This window comes from Leopardus geoffroyi, chromosome B2, assembly GCF_018350155.1.
Source record: "Leopardus geoffroyi isolate Oge1 chromosome B2, O.geoffroyi_Oge1_pat1.0, whole genome shotgun sequence".
NCBI lineage: Eukaryota > Metazoa > Chordata > Mammalia > Carnivora > Felidae > Leopardus > Leopardus geoffroyi.
The window spans coordinates 64,019,385-64,043,808 of NC_059332.1; the positions used below are offsets into that span (position 1 = coordinate 64,019,385).

General features: G+C 39.6%; 1 protein-coding gene across 1 annotated transcript in view; it reads left to right on the forward strand.

Annotated features, from left to right (window-relative positions):
- The first annotated feature begins 2,061 nt into the window (after positions 1-2,061).
- Positions 2,062-24,424, forward strand: part of SMAP1 (small ArfGAP 1) — a 203,171-nt gene continuing 180,808 nt past the window's right edge. Inside the window, exon 1 of the mRNA XM_045498703.1 lies at positions 2,062-2,423. Coding sequence (XP_045354659.1) covers positions 2,306-2,423 — 118 coding nt within the window. The 5' untranslated portion in view covers positions 2,062-2,305. The remainder of the gene's footprint in view (positions 2,424-24,424) is intronic.

The following is a 24,424-nucleotide window of genomic DNA, read 5'->3' on the forward strand; positions in this document are numbered from 1 at the left end:
ATTTTTAATAGCCTCCAGGATGACCATCTAGACAAGCACTGTTCAGTGATGTAGCCACTAGCTACATGTGGCGATTGAGCACTTGAAATGTAGTTAGTTCAAGTTGAAGCAAACTGTAAGTGTAGGATACACATTGGATTTTGAAAACAGTAGGAAAAAAAGAATGTAAAGTATCTCAGTAATAATTTTTAATTTTATTTTGGCAATTACTCATATGTTGAAGTGATAGTATTTTGGATATATTGGATTAAATAAAATATACCATTAAAGTAAAATTTTCCTGTTTCTTTTTTTTCTATTTTTAAATGTGGCTACTAGAAAACTTAAAAGTATATATATGTGGTGTGCATTATATTTCCATTAGACATTGCTGTGCCCCTTTAATCATGTGAATCATTTCTTGGTGATAAGCCTGTGTCTGTTTTTTTTTTTTTTTTTTTTTTTTTTGTTGTTGTTTTTTCCTTAATCCTTGCAGTGGTAAGCAGAATTTCCAGGGAGGAGAAAAATGGTGTCTGTTAACTGGTATTGTTGGACTAACCTTCCCCAAACATCCCTTTTTTAATGCTACCATCCTACTTGAAGAATCTGCAGGTTTTCTGTTGTCAGCAGCATCAAGGCCATATTGCTTTGTCTGGTTCCCCAAACAATTAATTCTGTTGCACCTCACTCACCCAGACTTCTCTCTCACTCATCTTAAGTAGTACCCTTGACCTTTAGTCTGTGTTCCAAGATCCTTGAAGTCTGTGCTTTTGTGCATGCTTCTCTTGCTCAGTATTTTCTTCCTTGGCCCCCATTTAAATCAAGCCAGACTTTAAGATATGACTTAAAAGTTCTACCTCCCACATAATGTTTTTTCTGTTTATTGGAACTGACTCTGATATCCTACTAGTTATTATTTGTCAGAGACACACAGTTTAAGTTCTAATTTGTTCAGTTACTCAGCATCTTCACTGATATCACCATTCAATTGAATTACACAAGAATTTTTGAGATCTTGTGCCAAGAACAGGGATAAGTGAGTATGAGGGTCACCTTTATGCAGGGCCTATGGTAGGAATTGGCCCTGTGGAAAAGTATAGGACACAGGCTCCATCTCATTGCTTTTCTTAGCATCTGTTCCTCCATAGGCAAGGGCCACGTTTATTCTGATTGCAAAAGCTTCATATTAGAAATTGGTCATATGCCATGATATGCCAAAATAGTCAAATAGCCTCACACAGGGTTCAAATCCCATGAGTCCTGATTGGGGAGCTCCGGGTTCTAATTAAGTGTCTTCTTTCCCTAGTTTTTCACACATTGAAGAACACTGTTTATACAGCTTCTTGTTAAAGTAACATCGCCCAGTGTTTGCCTCCTTGTGAAAGGCCTTTACTTTCCTTATGAAAGGCCTTGTTTTCACGTGTTTTAGACTCTGGAGCCAGACTGCTTTGGATTTGAATCTCAACTCCTCCACTGGGTAGCTCTGTAACCCGGGCAAGTTATTTAACTCTTCCATACCTCATTTTCCACATCTGTATAATGAGAATAACGTCATCACAGGGTTGTGATAAGGGTTAATGCGTTCATAGTTCTTGGCACAGAGTAACCACTCAATGTCAGCCCTTAACATATGTCACTACCAAACTATTTCTCTGGGACTGTTTTCACTATTTTATTCCACTAGTGTCTCCAATTTCTGGGATAGTGCCTGTTTCAAAACTGCAGGTGAATAAACATGGAATGAATAAATGAATGCACTCAATCACTTTTATTTATGCATTTCCAACGTTGCGCCAGCAAGCGCAAAGGCAAGAAAGCAAGTCAAAGTCACCTCCTTGTAAAGGTCTTCCTTCACCGGGTTTCACCTGAGGGCACTCTGGTACAGTGTGATCTCCAAGGTGGGGAAGCCCACAGCGGGCAGCACTAAATACCTTACCGCAATCACCTTTGGCGAAGGGCCCAGAGCGAGATCCCCTCCCGGCCGGTTTCCCGGGGAAGTTCGGCGCATGCGCAGCTCGCCCAGCGCCTGGGTTCCTTCCTGCGGCGCCACCCGGAAGCTTCAGCTCCGTCTCCCCCCTCCCCCTCCCCCTCCTTGTGCCTCGCCGGCTCTGGCTGTGCGTGCGGGGCCGGCCGGGAGAGGAGGCGGGACACGTCGGCGCTGCCACCCGCCGCCGCCGCTCCTCCTTCTGTTCCAGCTGCCGCTGCCGCCGCCGCTTCCTTGGCTGAGTCCGCTCGCGGTTCGGCGGCTCCAGGTGTGTTCACCCCGCCCAGCTGCCAGAGCCCGCCGCCGCCGTAGCTGCCCCGGGCTCCTCGCCCCGCTTCCGAGATGGCGACGCGCTCCTGCCGGGAGAAGGCTCAGAAGCTGAATGAGCAGCACCAGCTCATCTTGTCCAAGCTGCTGAGGGAGGAGGACAACAAGTACTGCGCCGACTGCGAGGCCAAAGGTAGCTCGGACGTCGCCGCCCCTAGTCGGGGCCTCCTGCGGCCGGTGACCTTCCCGTCGCCACGGCGCCCGGGGCCCGAGCGGACGCCGCGGCTGCGCCCGGCCGGCCCCGGCCCTGAAGGGAGGGCGGGCGCAGGCTGGAGTCGCCCCTCACCTCCGCCAGAGGCGGTGGCGAGGTCAGGCCCGTGGACGCCGGCACTGGCCCCAGCCCCTTCTCCTCCCCGGCCCCGGGGCAGAGTCGTGCCCGCGTCGCGATGCTCAGACCCCCCCCAGAGGGCCGGGGCCAGAGCCGGGCCGGGAGCGCGGAACGGGGCGACGGCCTGGCCAGGGCTTAGGGTTAAAGGGTTGCCCTCCACCCGCCTCAGCTCGCAGGTACATCCGTGGGTGGGGCCACCCTTAGTCGCGGTCTCCGCCTCGACCCTTCCCCCGTGACCACGTCGTGCCTCCCGGGGCTCCGAGGCTCGGTATCTCAGGTGGAGCCCTACCTGCCTGTCCACCTGACAGCTTTGTACCGGGCTTTTGCTTCTTCGCGAGAAAGAGTATGGTGGTCCTTTTTTGCTGGTTTGGAGTTTTACTGAGTAAAACCATTGGGGAGGGGTCTTTAGTAGTAGTAGTAGTGATAACTGTTTTTTTAAATCTAGATATTAGCCAGAATGAAGAGGAATTTCATTACATGAGTTCCGTGGACGGTGTGCTTATTATGTTCCTGAAGCTTTTAATAATTATATTGTGTCTGACCAGTTGCTTTGGGAGAACATGTGGACATTGGTTTGTGTGACCCATAGACGTTGAAGGTGCATTTTTTAAAGATCCAGAGGTGAAAAAAACCCCCTAATTTTAGTTTGTTCCGTTGGAGGGCTTCTGCCTCAGCTTTTGAAATAGATACACTATTTTTAGCCTATATGTTTGGGTTTGGCGATCTGATTTATATTTAATGTCTTCTAAGTAATCTCATGAGAAAAAGGTTTCAGATTTTTAAAAAGAAACCTGTCATGTGTTTAGGAAAAGATCTTGCTTATTTGTAAATTGGTTTATTTGGTGAGAAATAGGTAGTTCTCCAAAGCAGAAGTCAGACTTTGAGAATGTCATTTAAGATTTCTGTTATTTGATTTAGACTTTTCCTGAAGCTTTACTGTTCTTACTCAATATTGTGTAAATGAGGCGCGTTTCAGTGGGCTGATAATGTTTGATTAGACTAAGCCACATGGCATCAGGAAGTCACTTCACTACCATACTACCATAACAGGTACTGGATCACTGGAAGGTCATGTGGGAATACTGTAACTGACCATGTGTTGAAGCACTTTTCATATAGTACCTTGACTCACCCAAGCTTATATTTATTCTGTGTAACTTTTCAGGTGATGAATTAAAAGTGCCTGATTATTGTAGTAAAACTTGTTTACCTCATATTGATTATGTGTGTGGATTTTTGGGGAATACTCTTTTGTATTGAGGCTCAATTACTCATCATTGCACCAGTAAAACGCTGAAAAATGAGGCCTTTAAAAGGCCAGAAAAAGAAATGAGCTGTATTTTGGGTAATAAGTTACATGCTTAAAAAGAGATGCTAGTATATTTTAAATATTCATTAAGTATTACATAGTAACAGTTTTAGTGAGTACCTTCATTAAGTATAGAAATAATTGAAAAATAATGTTTGTTTAAATTTTTGTCCCCAAAAAAGTACTTTATAAAATCAGATATTCACTAATGCTTCCCAAAATAATTTATAGGTTTTTAAAAAGCCATTATTTGCCACATGGTAACATTTTCATTTCCATCTTTTGAAGTAAGGAGAGGAGAATCATGTACTTTTAAAATTAGGACAAAAATTTTATTTTAATCTGAGGAAAAGGGAGCATTAGTTTTGCTTGCTATTTGTATTGCCACTGAGGTCCATAGATATATATTGCGTGAATGTTTTTATTTTGGTTTTGTTTGGTCTTCTGTTTCTGGGTTTGTTTTTGAGAAATGGAGAAGGTTGCAGAGAAGAGAATAGTATCAAGAGTTTGAGGATGCAATGTGAAGGGCATGAATTCCAGTCATGATTTAGAAAGACCATTACTCTTTCCATGTTGTTACTAAATCTTGAATGATACTAAATTGATCTTCTAAAAATTTATTTTTTTAAATTTTAAATGTTTATTTATTTATGAGAGAGACAGAGTGTGAGCGGGGGAGGGGCAGAGAGAGAGGGAGACAGAGAATCCGAAGCAGGCTCCAGGCTCTGAGCCATCAGCCCAGAGCCCGACGCGGGGCTCGAACTCCCGGACCACGAGATCGTGACCTGGCTGAAGTCAGACGCTTAACCGACTGCGCCACCCAGGTGTCCCTGCTTAAGTGTATTTTTAAAAGATATGCTAAGGGTCTTATTCTACATCTTAGCTATTATACAGAGTTCCATACTGTATGTATATATATGTGTGTGTGTATATGTATATATATATATATTAATGTTTTCCTCACTAATAAACTACATCAAGCTTTTCATGTATTTTGAAGCTGTTTTCTAGTTAACTCAGTTTTCTTTCAAAAAAATACTTCCTCCACTGCTCTTTGAGAACAAGTACCGAAGACTAAATTTAAAGTGTAGGGCTAAAGATTACCCCATTCTGTTGACTTGTAATAGTTGGCAGAGTTATATCAATTGGATTTTGATATTTTCTTATTGAGTCACCAGTGTGTGTTTCCTGAGTTGACATTATTTAAGAAGTAAGGAGGGAGAGAAGGATGGCATAGGTGCCAGTTTCCTGCTCTTGATTCTACACTTACTAGATCTGTTGAGCAACTAGAGAAAAAAACCAGGCAGATGGGGCTGGACTTCCTCTCCCTGGCCTCATTGGTGACTCTCTGGGAGTTTTAATACAGTTGTATTGGTTATTAGTTGGTGGCGATTTATGGAGCAGTGAGGATTTAGAGCCTCTTGCCAATCTAAAGTTTAGTTTTTAGTATTTAAAGTTTCATCCACGGTTAGTACTAGTTTTGATTCTGAACGTGTATCAATTGGCATGAATATGTTGCCTCTTGCCCAGTAAGTTTTGGGGTAGTAAGAAACAAGGTTTTTTGAACACTTAGAGATTGTTTTGTTTCATCTGTCTGGTATTAAGAGGTTAAGTTCCTTGCCCAGATCAAGCATGTATTTCTTCATTCCACAGATCGTGACTTGAGGGGACACTGCTAAACATTGTATTGGATTATGGAGCTAAAATATTTGTGACACCTAAGGAGACCTAAGGAGTTTGTTCAGAGAGGACTGCATTTTTGCAAATGAGTAATTCCAAAACAGTGTACTAAGTGTTATAATAGTGGTTATAAGAGGTGCCTCCCTCTCTACTTATTTTGGACTGCTGTCCCATCTCATGTGACTTTTGGTTGTCTTCATGGTTCCTAGAATGCTGCCTCAAGGCCCTTGCACATGCTGTTCTTTCTGCCTGTGAAGTACTCTAACAGTTTTTTGCTTGATCAGTTTTACATATCATCCCCTTTCTGCTTAAATGTTTCTTGAAGGGAAGTGCTTCTCTCTGATTTTCTATATTAGATTAGACTTTCCTTTATACGTGTAAGACACATCCTGAATGTTTTATTACACTTCAGTACAGTTGTAATTAAACATTATTTGGGTATTTATTGGGTAATCTATATCCCTGTTGGATTATAGCTATAAGAGAGAAGAGACCTTGTTTATCTTGTTTAGGCTTGTATCCCCTGCCCTCTACACAATGGGTGACATGTGGTAGGTCTAGTGTAACTCAACAAGTATCTTTTGAATGAATGAATGTGAATGAGTACAGAGCCAAGGGCAGGCAGCAGGGTATGTGGAAATAGTTCACATATAGGCGGAGTGACCCTGTTGGAAAATATTTACAGGAGTCTTGTTTGAGCTAGGTTCAGAAGATGGAGTGGGATTTTATTTATTTTTTATTTTATTTTATTTAAAAAAAAATTTTTTTTCAATGTTTATTTATTTTTGGGACAGAGAGAGACAGAGCATGAACGGGGGAGGGGCAGAGAGAGAGGGAGACACAGAATTGGAAACAGGCTCCAGGCTCTGAGCCATCAGCCCAGAGCCTGACGCGGGGCTCGAACTCCCGGACTGCGAGATCATGACCTGGCTGAAGTCGGACGCTTAACCGACTGAGCCACCCAGGCGCCCCATGGAGTGGGATTTTAGCAGATGGAGAAGGAATTAAAGGACACAGCTGCACACACAAGGTGCATAAGAGGTATTTAAAATAACATAAGAGGTTTCCATGTGGACTTTTGGGTAAGCTTTCTCTAAGCATGGTCAGATTTGATGGTGGCGGGTCAGGAAGAACTGAAATGGTGAGAGATTCCAGGCATGTCACTTAATTATCACAGTAGTCCAAGAAAGAGTGTAAGGACCTGAACTCACTTAATGTTGGGGTATAGGGCAGGAAACAGAACAGCTGTAGCTATTTTAAGGAATAGGGTGTTTACATTGGAGAGGCTGAAGGAGCAAAAATTGGGAACCACTACTGGACTTCTGGCTTCAGGGCTACACACTATTACCACTGCTACTGTTACCACCACTGCCATGGCTTCTCACCCGTGGAGCTGGTGAGCCAGCGGATGGGGGGAATAAGACTGTGGTTACTGCAACCCTTCAATGTCTTGTTAGACATTTTTTCAGTTGCCCTTACTATAGGAAGATGGTCTTTGCTGAACTTGTGCCTTCCACGTGCAAATAACTGGTAGACTAATGTCCAACACTTTGCCTTCAAGGGAGTCTTCTAGCTTTCTAACCTTTTCAAAAAGTAGAAACATGAAGTGAAGGTTGTGAGACCCAGTCCAAGAGTCTACTACAGGCAGTGAGGATGGAGAACATTTTTCATTAAGTGTGTAATGTTTAAGAGTTCTTATGTAAATTTATTTTAAAGCAATTCATACTAAAAAGTAAAATTCACTTGAGAAACTGATGTTTATAATGATGTTGATGCTTATAGGATAATTTCATACAAACAAAATCTTTGATTGTAATTCACCTAAAGAGACCTGCAAATCTGAAAGTTCCCTCAAAATGCTAACCTTCAGGTTTGATTGGTCCGTTGTTGTCATAATTCTGCTGATCTTGAGATTTTCTCTGATGATTATGTGTAGAGCCTGGTGTCAGAGCCAGGATAGAAACCATTGGTCTCTCTCTGACTCATCAGAGCACAAGCAGGGGAGGAGCAGAGAGAGAAGGAGACACAGAATCAGAAACAGGCTCCAGGCTCTGAGCTGTCAGCACAGAGCCTGATTCGGTCTCCAACTTGGAACTGCGAGATCATGACCTGAGCCGAAGTTGGACGTTTAACCGACTGAGCCACCCAGGTGCCCCTATCTTGGCGTTTTAAACCACAGAAACAACTTGATAGACTTGAAAGAGCACTGACCTGGATTAAGTTAGTAAAGCTAGGTTTGAGTCCAGCTTTTGCCTCTTGACTTACTTGGTGACCAGTTGTCCCTGTTCTCATTGAACCTTACTACAAAGATTTATTTCAGCTCTGATGTGATCTGTGTTCTTTTTGAAATCTATGTTTCATATCACTTCTAAGTCAGTATTTACTATTGTTGATTTAAAAAAAAATGTTTTTTTAAAATTAATTAATAATTTAATTTTGGGTCTTACAGAACTTTGGATCTTGATCAAACCTGTATACTTTTAAAGCTTTTCACTGATGATTTAGGTCTTTCTGAGCCAATTACCTGGTATTATCTTTAATTATCTCAAGCTGTATCATATAACCCACAGGAATATTCCTCACAGATTGAGGAATCCTTTTGTTTGAAACTTTTTCCCTAATGCTTTCATGGATTAGAGTAAGATAAAAGAAACTATCACCTGTTCTAGTCATCTACTACAGCCATACTTTAGGACTGTATAGCCATACATAACCATACATTTAGTCATACATAGTACCATATGGAAATGATTTAAAAAATTTCACTAAAAAGAGCTTAGAGGCACGTGGGTAGCTCAGCTGATTGAGTGTCTGACTCTTGATTTCAGCTCTGGTCATGATTCCAGGGTGGTGGGATTGAGCCTCACATTGGGCTCTGTGCTAATGGAAATACGTACTAATTTCATGCTCGTGTCCATTTTGAGTGGTAAATATGAGGACTTTGAGAGTCTAAAGGGCAGAGAATTATAAGCCTTCCAGTAATTCTCCATTCTCTGTGCATCCTCCCCTTTCCTCCAACAATTTTTCTTTTTTTTGCCTCCATTTCACAAGAGATCCAAGTGATTGCTTTTAGGAGTGATTGATGATAGACTTTCATATGTCTATCACTGATCTTTTGTAAAGAGTGCATTTCAAGGACCAATGATCAGCTAAACCCAAATCTTAAAAAGAAAATAAAGGGAATTTAAAACTTCTCTGGGAAATTATATTTAGGATAACTTTATCTTCCAATACAGGAACATTCATTAAAAATTATGGTTTAGTCTAGATGTTTTTTAATTGATGTATTTCTACTCTTGAAAGCTGCTTTTAATGTAGGGTGGTGATGGTGCATCGTGCCAAAAAACTAGCAGAAGTATGATTTTTGAAGTGAAATGATCATCACTAGTATATTAATTTCCTAATGCTGCTATCAAAAATTATCACAAACCTAGTGGCTTAAACAACACAAATTATCATCTTACAGTTCTGGAGGTTAGAATCCAAAATGAGTCTTCTTGAGCTAAGATCAAATGTGTTCCTTTTGAGGCACTAGGGGAGAATCTGTTTCCTTATCTTTTCTAGCTTCTGGAAGTCACCTGTGATGTTTGCCTCATGGCCTCTTCTGCCATCTTCAGTGTGTCATCTTCAGATCTCTTTCTGCCTTTTTGTGTTTGCATCAATACATCTTCTCTGGCTTTTGTAAGGACCCTTATGATTACATTGGGTTTATCTGGATAATCTAGGATAATACTATCTCAGTGTCCTTAACTTAAACACACCTGCAAAGTCTGCTAGGCATTATGATAATTTATAAGGAGCAAATAAAATACAGTCTAAAGTTTGTCATATTATTAGCCAAAAGAATGCCCCATAAGTACTTTTAGCTCCAAGGAGCTGTACAACTTTTTGATTCTGTGACATTGGAATTTTTTGTTGTGAGACCTGTGGCTCACTTCCTAGGACTTGAAAATCATTGTTTGGGGGAAATCCCTGATTTTAATGGCTTCCTATTGTGCCAAAATGAGTTATTGCTCTATTAATATGCCCTTTATAAACAAAGAAGGGTTTTCTCGAGTTTATGTCTTCTCTTTTTTTTTTTAATGTTTTTATTTATTTTTGAGACAGAGAGAGACAGATTATGAACAGGGGAGGGGCAGAGAGAGAGAGGGAGACACAGAATCTGAAGCAGGCTCCAGGCTCTGAGCTGTCAGCAAAGAGCCCGACGTGGGGCTCGAACTCACGGAGTGTGAGATCATGACCTGGGCCGAAGTCGGACGCCCAACCGACTGAGCCACCCAGGCGCCCCTATGTCTTCTCTTAATAATTCTTTTGTTTTTGACCTCAGGAGAGTGATCCTTTTACTGAGATTAGCTTGCTCCAATCTAGGGTTCATGATAGTAGTATATATATTTGAATAGCTAAATCAGAACAAAACTGTGGATTATTTTTAATGGCAAACAGTGGAGCATGAACTTGATCAGGAGGCTTCACCATTACACCATATCTTTGTCAAAAACCAAAACACTGCACACGGGGTAAAACAAAGCAGAAAGATGAGTTTATTATAAGGCTTTTTACCTGCAAGTCAGGAAACTCAAGGCTGTGGGAGCAGTGAGTTCGGAGTTGCTCACAGACTAAGGGATTTTTATGGGATAAATACAGAAGTTACTTGGTTGCCTAGTGGTCTTGTTTCTTATTTGGATTTGGGTAGCTTGGTTAGGAACAAGGAAGTTCATAGATGGCCTAAACAGACTTGGCGTTTGATGATTGGCTGGTGTCCTTTACTTATTTCTGAGAGAAGAGCTGTAAGTTTCTGTAAGATTAGGTTAAGTTCCCTTTATACATTGGTGTTGACTGTGTCCAATTTGTCCTTGACATAAGTGACTTCATTTTGGTTTGGTTCTACACCTTCTAGACTTAAGAGTATGAAATCACATCTTATATAGATAAAATTTAAAATCAGATTTGACTGGGCTTTAAAACCCCTTAATAGTTTGTATGATTTTTATGTCTTCAACTGTGTATAATTATTCTTATGGAAACAAGAATTTCATTACTTCAAAATAATTGGGCTTCATTAAAGAAAAGAAACAAAAGAAAGTTTCTGCATTTCAAACTGTTCTACTTAAAGTTAAATATTGTCCCTAGTGGTGAATGGCCATAGGTGAATACTCAGGTTATTTCTCCTTGACAGCATTCCTTTTTATAATTTTAATATTAAATTTGTGTAATCTTAATAAATGTTGATATATTTATTAATAGAGCTATATATGATGACTATTACATGATAATAATGTATATGAAGCATTTATAGAGTTTGATATATAGTAGGTAGTCAGTAAATGTTGCATTTGTATCTTAAGTCTTGTATAAGACCTATAAACATTTTTGTTTTCTTTTTTCCTCCAATTATTTTATTATTATTATTTTTTTAATGTAAGTATTTTTTTTTTTCTTTTTTCTAAGTGTTTTAGTTCTGGTTTAGTTAACATACAGTGTTATGTTAGTTTCAAGTGTACAGTGTAGTGATTCAGCAATTCTGTACATTACTTGGTGTTCATCATGATAAAGGTATTCTTTAATTCCCATCACCTATTTTCACCCTCCTGTAACCATCAGTTTGTTCTCTATAGTTAAGTGACTGTTTCTTAGTTTGTTCTTTTTCCATTTGCTTGTTTGTTTTGTTTCTTACATTCCACATATGAGTGAAATCATATGCTGTGTTTCTTTCTCTGACTTATTTCCCTTAGCATTATAGCATGTATAGCATATATCTAGCTCCTCCAATTACTTTTTAAGAGAATTGTTCAAGGTTTCAGATATAAGAAAACTCCTTCCTCCTCCATATTTTCCCTAAGTTTTATTGTTGTGAAATTTTTCTGAATTTTGTGTTTTTTTTTTTTTTTTTTTAACTTAGAAGTTGTAATTGACTATGAGGGTTAACTTTTGGTTGTAATTATTGTAGGAAGTAAAAACAAACAAACAGCTATCCAAATATTTGATAGAGACACATTCTGTTCTTTGTAATGTGGTTTCCTTTTCTATTTGCATTAAATTGTTATTTTTTACAAGCAAAGGTTACTAGTCTCTTGTTGCAGTTACTCTCTCCATATTGTGAGATTACAAATGATTTTTTTCATTGTGGAAATTTTGCTCAGCTATTGTACAGAAGCAGTTTCCCTTCTATTGTTTATTTACTGAAAATTAGTTGTTACTTGGGATTTGTTTTTTAGCAGGGACAATGATTTTACTTCCGTAGATGAGACAAGGCTATCAGGTGACTGCCTTCTTTTTTGGCCTTTTATCACTTGTCCCAAATTTATGGCAATTATACTTTGACTGGTTTTAAGTTAGTTGGTAAAATATGCCTGTAAACAACAGGAAACAATGGTTTTTGCCTAAAATAAATGTTTGTCTAGCTTTCAAAAAAATAGTTGAGGGGACTTCCAGTTTCTAGTCTGGCTTTAAGACTGGAAGGAGCTTCAAGTCTCCACTCCATCCTAACAAGTAAAAAGCTCAGCAAACTGCAAAATCAACATCTCTTCTTAGATCTTAAGTGAAGTCACAGGGCAAACTGCTGTCCCCAAAATAGGAGAGACAGGCGAATATAGAGAATCACAATTCAATTATAACTCTGTGGGAACCAGTACTGAGGTAGGAAAACTATTGACAAATTGCTGGAGGCTCACCGTGGACAAATATAAGAGTCAGAAACTCCAGGAGGACACAGTTACGGGTAAGGTCCCACACTTTGGTGAGTTTTACCACCAGGAGCTCAACACAGTGAATATGGGAGAAAAACCTATGCTTCTGGCAGGGGAAGGAGAAAAGGAACCATCTTGAAATACACCAGAGCATTCTGTTCTTACTTAGCAAGGTCTGCCTTCTGGAGAAACTGTTTAACTAGAGCTTAACCGACTTGGGGAAGGGAAATATCTAACTCCAGCCACCTGTAGCCTTTCTCAGGAGAGAAGGGAAATGCCAGTTTCAGTCTACTCTAGCCATCCTGTCCCATGGGGGAAGGGGACAGCTGTGGTAGGGGGACTGAGATTTGTGAAGCTCACAGTACAGACAGAGGCTCACTGAAAGAGTGAGACGTAATCATAGAACTATGGAATGCTTCCCACCACATTACTAAAACTGTCTACAGCAGTTAATTTTATCTAGCGCATCATATCCAGCTGTCAAGAAAAAATTACAAGGCAGCGTGCCTGGATGGCTTAGTTGGTTGAGTGTCTGACTTTGGCCCAGGTCATGATCTCAAGGTTCATGAGTTTGAGCCCCATGTTGGGCTTTGTGCTGACAGCTCAGAGCCTGGAGCCTGCTTCAGATTCTGTGTCTCCCTCTTTGTGCCCCTCCCCAGCTTGTGTTCTGTCTCTTTATCTCTCAAAAATAAATAAAAACATGAAAAAAATAAAAAAAAATTACAAGGCGTACTAGAAGGCACAAAAAATAGTTGAGGTTCTTAAATTTCACAGTGAAATTGTTTCACATATCAGAAGTATGGTTACAGGCTACCAGCTCACCTTGTGACATCTAAATATAGTTGGAAAAACATGTAAAAATACTTTCATACATTAAATGAATGTGTAAAGCATATGTAAATGGCTAAAGTTACACTGTGTTCAGTTTGAATAAACTTGTTCACATCAAATCTATTCCAACCTCTTCCAGTTTAAAAGGTTCTGAAGTTTTGTAGACGAGAGTATCAGTCCCAAATAATACTGTTACCCAGAGCTAAGGGACAGATCTGTAAACTTTTGCTGCTCAACTGAACTATAATCTTTATAGTAGATCTCAAATACTCACATTCAAATTATGTTTAGAATTTACATGAAGTAAGGAGCATTATACTCATCAGTGACATTTCATATATGTATGTGTCCCTTGAAAATAGTTTACATGGAGGTTGTAATTACTCTTTATATTAAACCTTGGCTTAATATTTCTTTACCAAATCAATGATTTGAAAAAGTTGGGAGGGGGATCCTTCTAAGTTAAAAGAAACAAGAGATATAGCTAATCACAGTCTATGGTCCTCGAGAGGATGTTTTTGGAAAAAGATATTTACAAGAAAATTTTGTGGTGAAGCACTGTTGTGGGAAATAGAACACATTATTAGATGGCATTGAAAACTTATTGTTAATTTGGTAGGTGTGATAATATTGTGGTTATGGGGAGAAAATTTATATTTTTTAGAGATTCATACTGAAAAAGTTAGAGGTGGTATCTTGATGTCTGAAATTACTTTCCTGTACCTCAACATAAAAAATGAAAATATGGCTAAAATGGCAAAATCTTACAATTGTTGAATCTGGGCAGTGGATATGTGGGTGTTTGCCGTGCTATTCTTGTTTTCTGTTCTGTATTTGAAAATTTTTGTTAATAAATATTAAAACAAGATTTTAGTTTTTAAGAAATAAACTCAAGGTACCAAATAAGTACATAAAAAATGTTCAGCTCTCCTTGGTTGCAGGTTTTTCTTTTTTTCCATTTGGAAGGATAGCACTAATTAACTAGTCTTGACTGATAGTATGTTTCTAGATATTTGTATAATTCTCTATCAAATGATATCAACATATATCAAGTATTCTGAACATGCTCAGAGTCTGCATAAACATACCAAGAGAATAAAAGAAGTTAAAAAAAAATTAAACTATGATTACAAAAACAGTGTGATTAAGGAATAATTACATAAACTTTTGGCTCTTCATGGTAGACCCTTAGTGATTTTAGGTTGCTGGTCAGAAAAAGGATTATCATGGAGCTATTTTAGTGCTGTGTAGCTGTTAAAAAAGCATTTGAAAATGCAGTAGTGAATGCTCTAATTTTATTTCTCCATCATCCTGTTTTTTTAAAAAAATTTTTTTTTTCAACGTTTATTTATTTTTGGGACAGAGAGAGACAGAGCATGAACGGGGGAGGGGCAGAGAGAGAGGGAGACACAGAATCGGAAACAGGCTCCAGGCTCTGAGCCATCAGCCCAGACCCTGACGCGGGGCTCAAACTCACGGACCGCGAGATCGTGACCTGGCTGAAGTCGGACGCTTAACCTACTGCGCCACCCAGGCGCCCCTCCATCATCCTGTTTTTTAAGAATATGTTAAAGAGAACTGCCACAAACCATCACAGTACACCAGAACCTCTAATGCTAATCACTATCTTGGATTTTATCCAGGGGTTACTTAAAGAAGTATTCATTTCACAGGTACTTTATGAACACCTATTATGTGTAAGGCACAACTGCTAATTGCTGTATGAATTGAAGTAGTGTAAGGTATGTGAATCCTTACAAGGCTTCTGTTTAGGACTTTCCATTGTAGGACATAGAAACAGAAGTAGAATCAGGTGCTTATGAAAGCCCTAGAAGGGGTAGAAAAGTAGGCTCCATGCTGATGGAGCCTCTAGGACTGACTCCCAGATCACAGCAGAACTGACCTTCTAGGGAACCATTAACTCAGAGGCTGTCACTGAACTGTTGAGTCTAAGAAAACACCAAATTAGCTGTAGCCCAGGGATTAGAAAGCTACATCTGCCTTACAATACCGGTAAACTGGCAAGTAGGTACTGGAATGTGGGGTCTGTCATCATCTGTGTCAAAATTGCTTCACACCCACGAAGTGGGAGACTAGACATTCTATGATCTTGTCTTCCTGCAGAAAATAGCTAAAAAGGGCAGGAGAGTAGTTACCGCACTTTTGCTTTCAAATATTGCATAAGTGCATCTAATTGATGGAAACGTTCTGAGTCAGAACTTTATAAAAGAATCTGAGAAATAGAGTTTTTTAGCTTTTCATCTTCTGAACCCAGGAAGGCACACCAGAAATAGGGTGGAATAGAGGTTGTGTGAGCAAATCAGCAATATCTACCATGGTTTCTGTCTTAGCTAGTTGCATCAGAATGAATCGAATGTATGTAGCTTGAGAAGAAAAGAACTAGAAAGTCCTCCAGCAGCCATTTATTTTTTCTTTGTCTTTGGCTCTGTCTCTGGGTCTATAACACATGATTCTTTTTGCCTGCTTCATTCTTTACTAACTGCTTTCCCTTATTCATATGCTTGCCTATACCTCATTAGTTCCTAAGTCTATATGACTTGTTATTTGGCTTCCTAGAGGCGGTTGTCTTTTTCTTTGGGTCATATACCATATTCCTGGGTGAGATGAACTGGCCCAGCCTGGGCCATGTGCCTACCTCTGATCATTGTAACATGGAGGTGATGTGGCTTGAAGTAGTGGGGTTCAGAGCTAATGGGCAAGAAAGAATTCTTGAGACATCTTTGGGAAAAGGTGGTTTTACTAAAGCACGGGGACAGGACCTATGGGCAGAAAGAGCAATACTGGGGTTGTGAGGAGTGACTGATTATACAAGATTTTCTATCCTGTGGACAGGAGGGTGATATTAGGGCTTTAGGAAATTGAGTCTATAGGTTTCTGGAGATGGCATTTTTTCTTTCAAATCATTAAGACAGTTGCAAACTGATGGAGACTCTGCCCTGCATGACCTTGATCTCTATCAGTTAACCATTTGTTTTTCCTTTTGTTCTTGGGCAGCCTGAGGAATGCCTGAGGAATGGGGGGTAGTGATTGTGGGGTGTTAGCTTGTGCTTTGCCCTCAGCTTGCCTTTTGCTCCCTCATCATTTTCCCCCTGAACAATTTTGACCCTTAAATCTCTAAGGTTGTTGAAGGCAGAAGGTCTCATGTTCTGTGTAGCTTCTTTCTGCTGAGTAGGGGCGTAGAGATGTCCCTACTTCTGGCTTGACATTGATCATCTGGGGAGTTTGTATATATGAGTTACCAAAGGCAGAGGCAGCTGAATCCATTGTGGACAGTAAGTATCTCTGTGGGTGGTAAGGATCATCGATGTGAAATCATTGTAGTGATGGAGTCTTGGCACCAAGTAGAGACATTGAAAAAGCCAACATACTAGGTAGGATTAATATGGCTATAAGGAATAAGTCCAACAGAGAGACCCCTAACAGTTGACCTTAACCCCCCCTCCCCCCAAACCAGTAACTTAACCAATCATTTAAAGAGAGAGAAAGATTTTATAGAGCCTCAGTTTGGGTATCCGTATCTTTTAATAGGCCTGTGACATTTTTTGTGATAATCTGGAGTATATATACATCACTCTCTTAATAATGGCATATGTACCACCTTGTGGTGCTGTTAAAACATCTAATGCCATTCTATTTTGTAGAACTGTTTCATGCATTTGAGTTTATTTTTGAGAGAGAGGGAGGGAGGGAACATGTGTGTGCATGTGAATAGGGAAGGGACAGAGGCAGAGGGAGAGAGAGAATCTTAAGCAGGCTCCATGCCCAGGTTGGAGCCCGATGCAGGGCTTGATCTAATGGCTGCGAGATCATGACCTGAGCCAAAATCAAGAGTCAGATGCTTAACTGACTGAGTGACCCAATTGCCCCTGCATTTATTTTAGTGTTTAATAATGTAATGCTGTTTTGAGAGTCATTTAAGGCCTTAATTGCGTAACAGGTGTTATTAGCCATCATATAGACTCTGTTTTGTCTATATGATGTAAGCGTCAGATAATTAATAAGAGGCACTTTTATAGAAACAAAAGAAAAATATACATTAATGGTTAGAGCAAATTATAAACCCAGTGTTTGTGTCTCGAATGCTGCCCATGAAAAGATTTTTGGGTGTCAGGTTTGAAGGCTCCTCAGATGGAGTGGGAACAGGCAGCTGGAATCAGATGCGTTTTTCTGGTTTGTAATTCAAATGTATTGAAAGGCCCATTGTAAGAAGGAACTGTCAGTATAAATTGGGGAAAAAAGAATGAAAAAGTACTACCATCACTTTCCTTTGAAGAGAAATTTAAGGTCTTCCATAGGTTCACAGAACAAGAAGGGCTGTTAGTTTGCTTATTGGTTTCCTGTGAATGACTTACAGGTTTTATTCTAGATATATGAGCCTGTGAAGAGTGTCCCTCTAATGTTATTGCAGTGGGTATACATAATATGACCTGGTAGAGGCCTTTCCTTTTGGAGTAAATCCCCTGCTGTATTAGACTTTCAATCCTTTAAATAAACCATGTCTTCTGGGTTTTTATAGGGTGGGTTGCCAGTAGCTGTCAGATTAGGTATAGGGAGGATATGGTTTACATATTCATTTAGAGATTTATGAATTAACCCACCCTCAAGTTAATAATTTATTTATTTTTTATTTATTTATTTTTTTAAACGTTTATTTATTTTTGGGACAGAGAGAGAGCATGAACGGGGGAGAGGCAGAGAAAGAGGGAGACACAGAATCGGAAACAGGCTCCAGGCTCTGAGCCATCAGCCCACAGCCTGACGCGGGGCTCGAACTCACGGACCGCGAGATCGTGACCTGGCTGAAGTTGGACGCTTAACTGACTGCGCCACCCAGGCGCCCCCCTCAAGTTAATAATTTAATAAAGAACTATAGTCTTTATTGATTGGTCTACAGTGAGAAAAGACATTTCATATACAGTTGTTGAGAATCCATCCTGCTTTCCACTTATTCAAATAATCATATGCTGATGGGGTCTTATTATTATCCCCACAGAATAACAAGCAAGAAGATTGTCAGTACATGAGCTGTTTCTCTGAAGTTTACCTCAAGTTGTCCAGCATCAGTTTTTAGAGCTTCTAGGAAAAGGCAGTTTTAGTTTTTAATGACTTTAAAAGTTAAGAGAATGGAAGAAGATTGGAAACCTTAGTTGGAGAGCTATAGCCAAATACTTGAGGAAACGAGAAGAATTTAGGTTATACTGTAGTTTATAATAAATAGTATTAACATTTAGTATCTACAAAGATGTGTTATTGAAACATAGTTTTCCCCTATAATTACCCTCATTTCCAGAGATACCCAAATCAAGACTAATTTGTTTATAAAACAAGTCCAGTTTAATTGCTTAGATAAGCTCAGGAAGAATAGCGATTGACCATGTAGATCTTTTAAAATTTGTTTTGCTGCACCTTTTCATAAGGAATCTATATTGAACTTTAGTAGCCTATCTAGGCCAGAAGCCAAGCCAGATACTTGCCATCACACATGCCTACAGTACCTGTAGACTTGGGCAGATTTCTCTTCTTGAGGTCTCCCAAATATCCTGAGCTTCCTGCACTTGCCAGGAAGTGACATTCTTTACTCACCTGGGAACTCTGTAAGCAAGGTATTAGGCCAACATTTCCAAGGGGCTTTATGCTTCCATGTGTCATAAAGTCAGCTTCAGTTCCTTAAAGCTGTTTGGTCATATCCAAGTCTATGCATGTCTCTCAAAAATGACATTCCAGTCAAAGCCTAGGTAAAATAACCAATGTTTCCAATGGTGTCCTGTTGCAAGGGGAACAGATTCTTCTTGAACTTCTGCAAATGACTATGATTGCCATAGAAGAAAGAATACTCACTGAGAGTTTTCTGAATTTCAGGGGGCTTAGGTAGACAGAAAAATTAAATGCTTCAGTTTGTTTACGAATGAATACTTTATCACATTTTTGTAAATCATAGATATTTTAAGAGAAAATGTCCTTAATCCAGAAGAGCAAACATTAGAGAACCAGCAGTGTTTCAGACAAGAGTCACAGAAGTTATAATCATCTTCAGTTCATTTAATTTCATGTCAGTAATTCTTGTTCAGTTTGAACACAGCTTTTAATTAGTTCTGGAAATTCTTACCCATTTCAGTTTTATGATTTTAAAAATATAAAAAACCTGTATTTGTTCAAAAAACCTTTTTATGAGTTTCCTTGAAGATGAAACTTATTTTGAAATGACAAATGATAATTGATAAGGAAATTCATTTATTTCTGTGACACAGAAAATTTCAGTAATCAAAATGTTAAGCGATGGTCTTACACCAGAACACATTAAAACTCAGGAATTTCATTTATGAATGTATGTATGTATGTATGTATGTATGTGTGTATTTATGTATCTATTTGTATAGTTATAGCATTTACCCAAGCAATACAACCTAGGGCTTATCATGATTTGTTTGATAGTTCTTTCCAAGTAACTTAACATACCAAATAAAAAGTCCTAATTGGTCAAAAAGATTTTATTTACAATTTAAATCTTGAGGAAATTTGTTGAAGAACCTGAGAAAGTTTAAAGCACATGCATGAGTAGGATTATAGATCATTACCAAACTTTAAAAGTTCAAATGATTTAATCAAGTGACAATAAGAGATTCCAAAGGCAAATATGTAGGGTTATATAGTTGTTAGCAAAACTTAGCCCCTTTAATATTGAGAAGTTTAAACCTTAATAAATCAAAGACCTCATAAAAACAAAACATAGAAACTGGGTTTTTTTGTTTTTTATTTTTGGCAGATAAAGACGAAGAGAAAAAAATCTTTGTTTACATTTTCTTATCAAGAGCAGACCAACAATCCAAGAAAAATGTCTTTTCAACCAAGAGAAAGCAAGCAGACTTTCGGTCTAATGCCAATACTTGTAAAATCCATTCATTTCAACCTTAGTCCATCCTTACCACACGTGAAATTCCTTTCCAAATATTTCCCTTCACAAACCTTCTACAAATTTCCTTTACATTAGTTTTCATCCCAAGCCTTTTCCCTCCAAACAACCAGTCTCATTTGAGGACAAAATTATTTTCTTTTACCTTCAACAAAAATGTATTCCCGTTTCTTATATCTTTCTTACACATACAGAGTTGCTTCCCTTATTTCCATCAGTCTTACATTTTGCGGAATTTTAAGTCTTAGAAACCTCAGTCTCCAGTGAAAACTAAGCAGTAACCAACCAGTTCTGAACTGTTATACTATAATTCTTTAGATGGTAAATTTCTGAATCAGTTAAGCACAAAGCATGTTTTTTCTGACTGATTTAAATATCTTTAGTTTCTCTGCAGTAAGAAGCCAAAAACACAAACCTATGTTCATTTAGTATTTTATCTTATTTAGAAAAGACCTAGATGTCCAATGAATTCAATCCAATTTATCATCTAAGCAAAACGTTAAAGTTTTAGGTTACCAAAGACTTTGATAGCTATCTTCATAATTTTCCACAAAAACTTTGAGACAGACAAAATTAACCATCATTTTAAGTCATCCTTTTGCTAACAGATTGCAGCAGAGATATCACAAGCTTATTTGACATTCAGTAAACCTAGGTAGAATAAAAGTTTCAACTGGTTTAAATACCAAATTATATTCTACCTGGGTCTACTTAAAAGTCAATCCATTTTTTTCCCCTTTCTTGATTTTTATCTGGAGTACTGGTGGGGAATTCTGAAGTGGGCGATGTTAAGTCCAAAAGTGTGCTCTTTGCTCCTTGACATTGAGGGTGAGAGGAAGACCCAATGGTGCTGGAAGCACAAGGATGGTCAAGGAGCCATTTATGCAAGCCGCACCCAAGGTGGTTCAGAAACAGGAGGAGGAGGAGGGGAAGGCTGAAGGAGGTGAGGTGCTCCCATGAAGGCTGGAGGCCGATGAAAGTCCAGAGGGCAGAGAAAGGGGTTTCCCAGTCTTCCCAGGCAGATAAGCAGATGCAAGTTTTTTCCAGCAACAAATGGAATTTAGGGCAGACCATGTCAGGCCTGAGAAGACAGGGAACTTCCCTGAAACAAAAGGAGTTTCGGTAGCTGCTTGGGAATATTCCTTTAAGTCCCTGTCCCAAGGTAGACTAACCACATTTGGCTCCAATTTTAGCTATTAGCCTCAGAAATGAATGAGGGAGAAGCCCCCCATATACCGCTAATTTAATCTGGGTCTATTCGGTGGAGCAGTGAGAGATAGTGTCCCCTTCCTTAGGGATGGCCTGTGTTTCCTGCAGCAACCTGGATTTTATTAGGAGGAGGCCTGTTTAGACAATTGTAATCCAGTATGTCAGGATGGAGTTTATCAGCTTGGTTCTGCAAGAGTTCCTTAGGTCTGGGCCCTGATTTAGAACCCTAAAGCCCTGGACCTAGGGTACCTCTGTCTATTTGCCCTGTTTCCTGCAGGAGAGATATAATTGATAGATCCTACTGAGGCCATGCAGTGTTACAGGAGATCAGTCCTTTCTTAAATTTTGCAATCTGAATTGTTTCCAGTGGGTTAAAAGGCATTCCAAGGGGGAGTCCTTAGGAATGGAAGAAGCCTAGAGAAGATCTGTTACCAAAAATCCCCACTGACTCCCTGGTGGCGTCCCATGCAGGATATGTCAGAGGTTCCCGGTGTCACGAGCCACCGGAGGTGTCCCTTGAATAACAAATCATTATTGGTCACTGTTCCACTGTAAAGGCCCTGTAGGGGGAATTACTGGTGTCCCTCCACTTCTCCATTGCATTGTAGAATACAAGTGGGTACTGGTGAATGGACCAAAATACCATGCTGTGCCGTACCATTCAGGCTGTGCCAGGAAGGCTGTGAAGAACCCATCGTTTTTAACCTATGGAAAACATTAGAAAAGTTTTACAAGGGGGAGTTACCTAATTTTATAATTTAAGTAGTTAGTAGGGGACATTCATGGAAAACAGTAAAGATAAGTAGTCTTTTACAGCCAACTTCTCTAGGAAATGGTGCCTGATTTGGCTTTAATTCAGTTGGGTACTGGTTTTGGCCATTTTCAAGTGGAGGTCTTGCAGCCAGTAGTGGCTAGACCAGGGATGTGGAAGGGATCACATTAGACCAATGAGGATGTAACCTCACACGGGAGTCTGAAGATTGCCAGTTGTTCTGGTGACTTAGGTGGCTGTCCTGTTCTCAAGACAGGAATAAGGACAGGAATAAAGAGAGGACATCAATGTTCTGGGTCTTATTTCCATTCTGGCCAGGGTACTAACTTCCAGCCAAAAAACAGACTTCCTCATCCCTGTATAGTAGCCGTGGGCTAAGAAGATTGCAGCCTGAATAATTGACATGAAATGTTCCAATAAGATGATACTCCTTGGCATGCCTGGATGGCTCAGTTGGTTGAGTGGCCGACTCTTGATTTTGGCTCAGCTCACGATCTCACAGGTCTTGGTTTTGAACCCCACCCTGAGCTTTGCACTGACAGCACGGAGCCTGCCTGGGATTCTCTCTCTCTGCCCCTCCCCTGCTTGTGTTCTATCTTTCTGTCTGTCATAAATATATAAATAAATAAACAGTAAAAGAGAAAAAAAAAAAAAAAAGGCCATACTCCTTGAAAAGCCCCTGAAATGAAAGTAAAGGGAGAGGAAAGGAAGTACTCACTAAGTTCGCACTGAGGCTCGGAGTCCAGATGAAAAGACTCAAAGCCTCACTTTGGGTGCCAAAATGATGTGGTTTGAAGTGTTGGGGTTTGGATCTAATGGTTAAGAAAGAATTGAGATGTCTTTGGTGCAGAAAGGTGGTTTTATTAAACAATGGCAACAACACCATGAGCAGAAAGAGCTGCACTGGGGTTGTGAGGAGTGACTGATTATATAAGAATCTATCCTGTGGAGGGGAGGGTGATGTTAGGGCTCCAGGAAATTGAGTCTGTAGGTTTCTGGAGATTGCTTTTTTCTTTTAAATCATTAAGACAGTTGTAAACTGATGGAGTCTCTGGCCTGCATGATCTTGATCACTATCAGTTAACCATTTGTTTTTCCCTTTCCTTTGTTCTTGGCCATCCAGGAGTGCCTGAGGAATATCATAGATACCCACCTTGGTGGGTAGTGGTTGTAAAGTGTTAGCTTGTGCTTTGCCCTCAGGTTGCCTTTTGCTCCCTCATCAGAGGCAGGAGAGCTGCAGGAACAGCAAGTAGGAGTTCCTTTTCCGTGGCTAAGAGCAGACAAGTTCTCTAAGAAGGAAGAATAGTTTATGTAGTTAAAATATTAATGCACGATTTAGAGGAAATTTTGATTCAAAAACACAGATGAAATGGTTAGTTTGGGACAGGAGAAAAAAATCAGGAAAAATACAGATCAGTTTATGTGGAAGGAGAGTAAGAGGGATCTGAAATCTAAGGGACAGTTAGGTGGTGAAGTCATTTGCTGAGAATAAGGATAGTGGGACTTTGTAGGGGGATTTAAATCTATTCTCTGCATAGAAAACTTGCTAATAGTATGAATTTTAAAATAACTTAAAAGTATTTTAAACTAATCTGTTCCCTTATTGATGGGCATTTGCTTTCTAACATGGTTATGAAGAGTCCTGTTGTCAAAACTTTGTGTACACAAAATTATTGCTTCACAATAAGATCTTCTGTGTAAAAAGTGTATGTTAGAGTATGCTGATTAAAGTGTGTTTGAGTTGTATTGCCAGGAATCTTGGGGCTAGTTTACCTTCCCACCAGTAGTGTACAAAGACTGGCTGACCCTGTGCACACAACCTGTCTCTGGGTGTTCATGTTTTTGAAAAGTTTTCTTAACATGATTGGTGAAAATTTTATGACACTTTAATTTCTTAAAATTAATCATTTTAATGGGCTTATTGGTCATTTTTATTTTATGATTTGTCCCCTTCATTTTGGGAGCAGGGGTTGACTGCCTTTTCCAGATTTTTCTCTTGGTCAGTCATTAGGCCACAACACAAAATTCGAGGCAACATTCATACCTGTGAGTATAGTGGTAGGCCACACCATTCACTCCTAGATTCTATAAGCAATGAATGAATCTTAAGATTCATTAAGTGATGGTGGAGTACTTTGGGAAGATTTTCAGGCCCGTATCTACGTTTTTTTCTTTTTTCTTTTTGGTAACCATAAAATTATAGACAGTTTAGAGATAGAAGAGACCTGTCATGTGCCTAGTCTGATCTCCTAGTAGAGCAATGAAACCTATCATGAGAGATTAGAGGACTTGCTCAAAACTTTGCAACAATGAGAGAACTTGGGAGTGAACCTGTTCCTGGGCTATTGCCTTCTGAATCCATAAATGAATGTGTTACTCTTCAGTTTT